The sequence below is a fragment of the Molossus molossus genome, unplaced genomic scaffold, assembly GCF_014108415.1.
Source record: "Molossus molossus isolate mMolMol1 unplaced genomic scaffold, mMolMol1.p scaffold_m16_p_8, whole genome shotgun sequence".
Classification (NCBI taxonomy): Eukaryota; Metazoa; Chordata; class Mammalia; order Chiroptera; family Molossidae; genus Molossus; species Molossus molossus.
Window position 1 is genome coordinate 10,392,445 of NW_023425402.1, and position 9,213 is coordinate 10,401,657.

Genomic DNA, 9,213 nt, shown 5'->3' on the forward strand with positions numbered 1-9,213 from the left:
CTCAGGATTGTTCAGCAGCCTGGTAGAGTGTCAGAAGGGGGCGTTTGGATTAATGCAGGTTGGTGACGTGCAGGGCAAGTGATAAAAAGGATCGGTCTAGACTAAACGGGAGATGAGGTGAGGAAAAGGGAGGAGAAGGTCTTCAGAAATGAGGAATTGAAGGAACTAAGAGGTCAAGGTGCTGGGTGGGACACCAAAGAGGCCCAGACCATGGCAGGATGCCCAGCGAATGGGGAGGGACGGTGAGGGGAGGGGCCTGTGGCCCGCCGGGGTGGTTGTCAAAGCAGTGAGATTCTCATAAAGGATGGAGCAACAGCTGGGAAGGACCTTGTCTTCAGAGTTGAGCCAGGTGCTAAGGGCAAGAAGATGGGAAGATGCTCTGTGAGAGGCAGAAAAGATTGAAGAATTTGTTCTGCACTGAACCACTCCAGGGGGAACAGTGGAAGGGAGTGGGAGGACGGGAAGGTGCGAGGTTGGGTCGGAACATGAAGTAGCACAAGGAGAAGGCAGAGCCATGTGAGGAAGTACATGTTGGCATGTGAGATACCGTGGGCTTGGCTGACCCCAACCTGGCCGAGAGGACTAGCCCAGCCCTCGGCTTGTACCCTGTCCCAGATTAACAACATTTCAGAGAGCACGCACGTCTCGGGGTTCTGGGAAGAGTGGCTAGTACCACTGGCAGCCTTCTTAATATTTGCTTGTATCATGGGGCATTTCTCTTCCCACCTGTCATGTTTGTTTTAAAACCAGGGTGGGTCAGTGAGTGACCCGCCAGCGGCCTGCAGTGCAGACCTTTCGCAGAGCGTGGTTCTCAGCCTGCCTGTACAGAGTGTCACCCGAGAGCTTAAATACACACGAACGACCCGGGCCCCAGACCAGGGACATCAGAACCTTTGGGGAGGAGGCCTCTAGAGTCAGTACAATTAATTTTCTTTTTATATACTTTTTATTTTTTTAATCCTCACCCAAGGATATTTTTCCATTGATTTTTTTAGATAGAATGGGAGGGAGGGAGAGAGAGTGAGAAACATCGATGTGAGAGAGGAGAGACATGCACTGGTTACCTCCTGCACGACCCCAGCGGGGGCTGGGGATTAAACCTACAACTGGGGTACATGCCCTTGACCAGGAATCGAACCTGAGACTCTTTGGTTTGCAGGTCAACATTTTAATCACGGATCCACACCAGTTAGGGCCAATTACTGTTCTTAAAAACTTCCGTGGTCATTCTGTGTGACTCCGTGTGTCAGGTGTTGTCCTGTGCACCGAAAGGTCACCGGTTGGATTCCCGGTCAGGGCACGTACCTAGGTTGTGTGTTTGACCTCTGGTCAGAGTGTGTGTGGGAGGCAACCAATCAATGTTTCTCTCTCACATTGATATTTCTCTCTCTCTCTCTTCTTCTCCCTTCCCTTCTCTCTCTAATATCAATAAAAATAGTTTGAAAAAACTCTCCCGGTCATTCTAACGTGTGCAGAGCCTCGGCCTTAGCCCTTTGCCGCCCCGTCCCGTGGTCCAGCGCAGCAGCCTCGGCATCACCTGGGAGGCTGACAGAAACGCGGGGTCCGGGCCTCACCTCCACCGGCCTCTGAGCCAGAGCCTGCGCTGGAATGAGAGCGCCTTCCCCCGGCGACGCCTGTGCACCCGAAGTCTGCCGGCCCCTCCAGAGAGGCTGCGTTTACTGACCTGGGCCAGGCCTGGCCATCAGGACTGCCGCAGGCCGCCCAGCTGTTTCTCACGGTTAACCCAGTCAGGGTCCTTGCCCACGGCGTCAGGAAGGGGCCCACGCACTTCTGTTCAACTGGTAGATCAACCCCTGTGTTCAATGACTTCGGACCTTCTATTTAACTTACCAGTGAACTCCACTTGCTTCTCATTTAGGGAACACACTGCCTGCCATAAACTTGTGGCAGGATCATCATCCCTCCTCCTCTTCCAAGATGCTCCCAGGAGGCTTGGTAACCGATGAGGCCTGAGATACCGCACCACTAAGGCCTGTTACATAAGGACTGTTCACGCATCAGAGGGAAAAGGTGTTGCCCGCAGAACCATCATTCCCGAGTGAGGACGACTCCTGACAGCACTGAGAAGCGCTGTCTTCCTGACCAGTTACCGCTTTCGTGCTTCCCAGGGCCCTGTTTGCAATGAGCCGCACACTCTGCAGCTCTCTTTCTTCCTTTTATTTTTTTTTAACTCCTCACTTGAGGATTTTTTTCCATTTATCATCAGATAGAGTGGGAGGGAAGGAGAGAGAGAGATAGAGAGAAACATGGATGGGATAGAGCCACATCGACTGGCCGCCTCCTGCATGACCCGACCACGGCCGGGGACAAACAGCAACCGAGGTACGTGCCCTTGACCGGAATTGAAGCCACGACTCATTGGCCCACAGGCCGACGCTGCAACTGCTGAGCCAAACCAGCCAGGGCTCCAGCTTTCTGTAAGCCACTGATGGCAGTAACTGGTTTGCTGAAATGTTAGGTTACTGCTGTTGTATGAATTAAGACATAACAAGTGTTCCTTTAGACCTGAGTCCCCTAAGGGGGTTTTTTCAGAGAGCAAGCTTGACGGTGTTTTAAGGACTCGTGATACTGTGTAAGTTCTGAAGGGGAGCGTTTTGTACAGTGCCGGCTCAGACCACCTGCGACTCGGGGTCTGAACAGTCCCGCCCCCCACTTTCATGTGGGCGGTTGCATCGCAGGAAGAATGGGAGGTTGTTACAATGGGAGACTCTCCCAACCTTTCCTTTCTCACTTGAGTCAAGCTTAGGAACATATGAATCACCCCCCTCCCATGGCTGAAATTTGGTTTAAGAATTATTAAAATGAAATTGGTGCCAAGACAAAAGTACTGCTTTTCAAGCTGTTATTTAAAAAAAGAATATCAATGGTCTTTTCAGGTTTCAGAAAACAGATTTTGCTTCCATTAGAGTTGATATAAGTCCACAAGAAAGTCATTTTTTAAAATTCAATCATGAACAATTCCGTGACTTCACGATGGTTTGAATTCCACAAGATCTTTTTTTTTTTTGGAAGCCAAATCCAAACTATCAAGAAATGAAAACAGGTCCCGCCCCTCCACCCTCAGGCCTCAGAAACGTTTACTTCACACCCTCCTGTCTAATAGCTGCAGGGAACGTGTGCTCTAGATTCCTTCCGCTGGGCTGGCCGTGGACTGGCTGAGGAAGGTACCTCCCAAACCGAGGCTTATTGCTGGAGTCAGCAGGGGGAGGGAGGAGAGGAGGGGAACTCCCCTTAATGGGACCAGCTTGTCTGTGACAGTGTTGGAAGTCTTCGTCACGGGGATGTCCCAGAAGAGAGAACCCTGCTCCTTCCTCACCTGGCACCTGTGCCATTGTCCTGAGTGCCACGGAGTGGGGTTAAATTTGCCATTTAGTCGGAACTTAGAATGCCATAGAAAAATCCCGTTATTAGATTTGTGCAGATGGATGGTTAAGATCAGATGCATGCCTCGTGCATTATGACCTTGTAGACACCTAGATCAGATGAATTTTTAAATGTGATGAAACAGGGTCATTTGAACTGCTGGTACTCTTCGCGGATGCGCAGTGTCTAACACCCCACACAGATGCATGGGGAACGTTGAGCGGCGAAGATGACATTTCACAAAGTGACCCAGGGGGAGAATTAGACTTTATTATTGTGGTCATATACACCACTGACTGGCAAACACACACACTGTTTATTTTACTGCCGGAGTGTGGGATCTCTGGTATTTAAAATGGAAATCCGCGTAATCGCAGGCTGATCCCGTCGCCCCAGCGAGCCCGCAGGACGAGGTGCTGCCAGGCAGGCTCCTGCCGCGTTTCCTGCCCTTGGAGTCCGCGCTTCGGCGTGAAATCATCCTCTCCTGCTGGCCACTGGTGGTGCCGTAAAACTGTAGCTTTGGGAGAATCTCCTATAAAAGTCTTTCAATCACTGCTCTGCTTGACTGACCACCTTTTTGGGGGGGATTAATGCAAGGACTCTCCAGCAGCCCCAGCTCCAATCAACCTGATAAGATGCAAATACGACTAAATCATTTGCCTGCTTTAAATCCTGAGTGGCTTCCCACCGTCCACAAAATCAAGTCCAAAGTCTGACCCCAAAAAATCCCGCCTCTACCTTCATTCTGACCGGATCTGCCGTTATCGCTTCGCCTTTCGCCTCGACCTCCACGCCCTCGCACATGCTGTTCCTCCAACTGGACCGGCCCCATCTGGCCAACTGCTGTGTAACTTTCAAGCGTCACCTTCAATTTCATCTTCTCAGCTCTCGAGTGGTTCACCTTGTCCACATCTTTGCCCAGAGCGACGTTGTGTTCTACGTCCTGCCTCCCTCCACAGTCCCTCTGGGCTGAGCTCCTGAATGCTGGGCCCGGGCATGGCCCTTCCTCTTTGTGGTCACCCCCCTTGGAGCAGTGTCTGGTACACGGTGGCCACTCCCGAGAGCTTTAACAAGGGAATGAACGAATGAGCACCTCCCAAGTGTCTACTTAGGAACCAGGGAAGAACTTGGCCACGGAGGAACCTGACCTCTCACTCAACCAGGCCAGGGCCCTGTGCTTTCTTTCCAGCTGCAAGGGATGTGAGTTCTGTGCCTACAATGTGCCTTGCAACTTGGCATGGTGTGATGTTGACTACTAACACAGAGGCCTGAGTGTAATATACAAGTCATGAGTAAATTCTCTTAAGAGTTTGAAGTCCATTTTGAAGTTTGGATATAGTTTCTAACATCACAGGCTACTCTCCAAAGAAGGCTTCTCTTACTGAATTGAATGGCATGGTTTGCAAATATTAAGTTTAAAGCGAGGCCGCAATATGCGGAACCATGTATCGTCTTAAAATAACTGTATCATGCACATTAAGCCAGGTAGCTTTCCTCTTCAGTGTGATTGCTTTGTTTGATAACATTGAAAGTTGGCTTTCCTGGTTTGGCATTGTAACTGAGTGAAATTGTTCCATTATAGCAAGTAGAAGCTCGATAATGGTTTGATTCAAGTTTTAATTGAAATGCTGTTCTCAGAATTTTGTAGCATTTCTGTTTTATTCCTAGGCATTGTGTCTTCAAATGGAGGCTTTCAGCTAGGACTGGGTTAGCACCCGTATAGGATTGATTGGTTGGAATCCCAGGAGAATGTCAAACTGAGGCTCTTGTCTGAGGCGGAGAGGGTGCTGTTTTCCTGCTGTGAGCTGATGAGAAATAGTTCGCTCACTGCGGGTCCCCATAGAAACAAAACACTGAAAGAAATGCCCCCAGAGGCCTGATCCCCACTCCTCTTGGATGGGCACGCCTTTGCAGATTGATAAGCAAATAATAATTAGCACTGCTCCTCTGTCTCTGAGGTGGGCTGCGCCAAGCCATCCACATTCTTCCTTCTTTAAGGCTTCCTGACAGCCATGCGGCAAGAAGTCACCCGCGCCCACAAGGGCTGGGCCCTGGACTCCGTGACCATCCACAATGAGGTTCTGCGGCAGACCAAGGAGGAGATCCTGGCACCCCCTGCGGTAGGTGCCCCGGGGCTCCAAGCTCCAGTTCTGTCTAAGGCTGACCTGTGCGCCCCAGGCGAGTCCGCGGGCAGCTGGGCTTCCTCCGCTCACCCTGTGTCACAGCCTCCTCCTGGCTGGAGTGGGGTTAACGGCAAGCACTGGGAACGCCCCAGACTGCATTTCTTTTTCATGACAAGTTACGCTGTGTTTGCGGAAAGGGATTTTCCCCACGCGTGTGGCTGCTGCTGACCAGTGCCAAGGGCGCGCGTGGGCCGGGTCCTGAGTGCTGGCCCAGGTCTGGCAGCGTCCTCCCCCCGCTGCGGGACCCTAGGGGGGGTGGCGCTCAAGATGACCAGACACCCTTGTGGCCACTGCCTGGACACTTACCTGCTCTCTGAACTCGGGCAAGTTCTCTAACTCTGAGCCTCAACTTCTTCAACTTTGAAATGAGGCGGATACGTCAGCCTCTTTAAAGGTGGCTGCGAGACTGTAATGGAGTCACTGAGGCTTGGAGGCAGACCCCACACAGACAGTGAGTGAGTTTGTGTCCCCTTTTCCTTTCTCAGCCTTTCGGTCCCTCACCAGCCACATAAGGGAAGGACCACACCATTTCCCAGCCGTGGCCTTTCTGCCCCTTTGTGACAAGGGTCGCTTTGCCTCGTTGCCGGCAGCCCTGTCTTCACTGCTGTCTGAGCTCCCTCCAGAAGCACTTTCCCCTCCCTGTTTCCAGCAGCAGACCGCTGGCAGGAGGCTCTCTCTATCGTGAGCCTCAGAATTCTTCCACATGTTTGGGTCCCGGGGTCCGCAGCACCCAGTTCCCGTACGAGGGCTGTGAGTGTCCGAGGGCTGGTGTAACGCAGCACCGCCCCGTGGCTTCGCCCTGGAGACTTTCCGGTCCGGGAGGCTGGGGTCTGGAACGAAGGGGAAGGTGCGGGCCGGTTGTTCCTTCTGAAGCCCTGCGGGAGCACCTGCCCACTCCTGTCCTGCTCAGGGGTTGCCACTGTCCTTGGCAGTCCTGGACCTGGAGCCGCATCCCTCACATCTCTGCCTCCTGTCCCCTGGCCTCCCCCTGTGTGTCCTCTCCTCTTCTTGGAAGAGTCCAGCCATGTAGGACTTTGCCTCTCCCAACCTCGTGTGACCTTAACTAATGACATCTGCAGAGACCCCCTTCCGAATAGCCACATTCCAGGTCTGGGCGACAGCAGCCCAGCGGGCACTGGACGAGATTTCCTGCGTGGCTGTATCGTTGTGCAGTGGCTGCCCCCAGGAGCTAGCGAGGCTCTGGGATTGCCCGTGGGGTTCCTGTCGAACCACGTACCTCAGTTTTTGATTAAAAAAATACAGCCCTCGTCCTGTTAGAAACACTTTGCAACTAATCTCACTCGATTTTATTATAATTATACTTACCCCCCTTACTCCGCTGGAAGTGGAGAATGGGCACCGTCTTCCCCATCAGTATATTTTATGAGCTGACGTGATCTTGGCGTCTCCCCTGTGAGTCCCCTGAGCCTCTCGTCTGGCTGCCTGCGCGGTCCGTGGCCCCCGCGGCCTGCAGGGAACGTTCCAACTCTCAGCTCGGCGTCTGGACTCTTCCCTGCTCAGGCGCTGACACTGTGTCGCCATTGAACCCTTGGCCGAACAACGCGCTGGGGCTGCCCCCGCACCGGCCTGTCTGTGCGGTGCTGCTCCCGCGGGGGACGCCCACGCCCTCTCCTCCATCTTTCCAAATGCAGCCCCCCTCTAGGAAACCTTCCTCACAAACAGCCCACACTGGCCCACGGAGGCCGCGAGGCGCCTGCAGGGCTGCTCTGAGCTCGGCTGCGTCCGCTGTCCCGGGCAGGCCCGCACCCCAACGCCAGCCGCAGGCAGCTCGGCTCGCTCATAGCCTCCAGGCGGCGCAGGGAGAACCGGGCTCACACTTCACCAACGCGGGGTGCCTGCCCGGCGGCGCTTTCTTCCTTTAGGAGCTTCTTAAGGCTGGTGTGTGTTTTCTTTCCAAATGGACCACCTTTGTTACAGTAACGGGTGCCCATCTCACAGCACCTAGATTTTAAAAAACCCTGCTGAGCCCGGCAGGTGTGGCTCAGTGGTTGAGCCTCGACCCATGCACCAAGAAGCCGCTGGTTCGATTCCCGGCCAGGGCCCATGCCCAGGTCGTGGGCCCGATCCCGGGTGGGGGCATGCGGGAGGCGGCCAATCGATGTTCTCTCTCTCCCTCTCCCTTCTTCTCTCTCTCTAAAAATCAATAAAGAAAAAAAAGTTTCTTGTTTAATAAAAAGCCCCGTGCCCTGTGCTTGACTCTTCCAGGAAGGGGTGTACATCTACGGGCTGTACATGGACGGAGCGGCCTGGGACAGGCGCAACGGGAAGCTCACGGAGTCCACCCCCAAGGTGCTGTTCACGCAGCTGCCCCTGCTGCACATCTTCGCCATCAACTCCACGGCGCCCAAGGACCCCAAGCTGTACGTGTGCCCCATCTACAAGAAGCCCAGGCGCACCGACCTGACCTTCATCACCGTGGTGTACCTGAGGACCGTGCTGTCCCCCGACCACTGGATCCTGAGGGGCGTGGCCCTTTTGTGTGACATCAAGTAAGTTCTCCGCTGGCTGAGGGCCCGGGTGCCACAACCACGGCCGTCGCTCTTGGGAGACCTGAAATGTGTGTCTTCTCCCCTGGCAGCCGTGGTCACCTTTCCGAATTAAAAAGCTACATTCTTTAACCAGTGTGTGTGTGTGTGTGTGTGTGTGTGTGCGCGCGCGCGCGCGCACGCGCGCCCCCTGTCGGTAGTCAGAGTTTCAGACAACTGTATTCCATTATAATAATTCTTCAGACGAAGTCCTGCCTTCGTGTGAGGACACGTGGGAAGGTTTGGGTTTTTAAAACCTAAAACGTCTTTATTTTATCAGATATTCACCTGCTGCATCCTAGCAGGAGTCCAGCAGACACAGGCATTTCTTCCCAGTAAATTCTACTTCCCTTGGATAAAGTCCCCCCATGCCCGCGGTTCTCCTGATGTTGCCCTTCGCTCGTTTGAGTTTGGTCTTCTGTCCGTGCTTGTGAAACGGAAACTGGAGGGTCCAGCCAGCGCCCCAGGATTCACAGCTGTGTAGGGTTTCAAGTGCACTCACGGCCAAGAGCCTGCTCCCAGCTCTGCCCTCCCAGCCAGCGCCGCGGGAGACAACGGAGCGCATTTCCAGGCAGCGAACGGAGGAGACACAGACTCCATCGCGCGAAATGAAGTGACGTGCTTAATGCTGCAAAGAGCAAAGTCTTTAAAAGGAGAAGCTATTTCTTGCTCTGTAGGTAGTCTGAAACTCAGTTTAAATCTTTATTTCCTGCTAAAGGAAATTGTCAATTTAGCAGAACAGATGGGGCCCTGTATCGGTTCTCAAGCAGCTCCAGGAAAGTGATAAGTGTCCCGACTGGTACCCCCATCCGTAGCCTCCTGCCGGCCCCTGCTGAGGTCAAGCCTCATCCCCTCGTCTGTTCTCAGAGGGGGAAGCATTTCAGGTTGGCTCGCTCCCTCTCAGCCTCCTGTTGCCCTGGTCCGAGATGCCAGGGACGCACAAAGCAAGACGGCCGAGCAAGCGTCCAGGGGAGGTGCCAGGGAAGGCCCAGAGGAACCTGCGCCCTTGTCTAGTGTCCTTTCGAATGGCAGAACATGGTGTATGAAATGCCAGTCGCAGCAGAGGCTCTCGTGTGCTCCTGATCGGGATTCCACGTCAG

General features: G+C 53.7%; 1 protein-coding gene across 1 annotated transcript in view; it reads left to right on the forward strand.

Annotated features, from left to right (window-relative positions):
• Positions 1-8,223, forward strand: part of DNAH8 (dynein axonemal heavy chain 8) — a 295,615-nt gene extending 287,392 nt beyond the window's left edge. The window contains exons 89-90 of the mRNA XM_036248715.1: positions 5,383-5,504; positions 7,794-8,223. Of these exons, the coding sequence (XP_036104608.1) occupies positions 5,383-5,504; positions 7,794-8,081 (410 nt within the window). The 3' untranslated portion in view covers positions 8,082-8,223. The remainder of the gene's footprint in view (positions 1-5,382; positions 5,505-7,793) is intronic.
• The last annotated feature ends 990 nt before the right edge of the window (positions 8,224-9,213 follow it).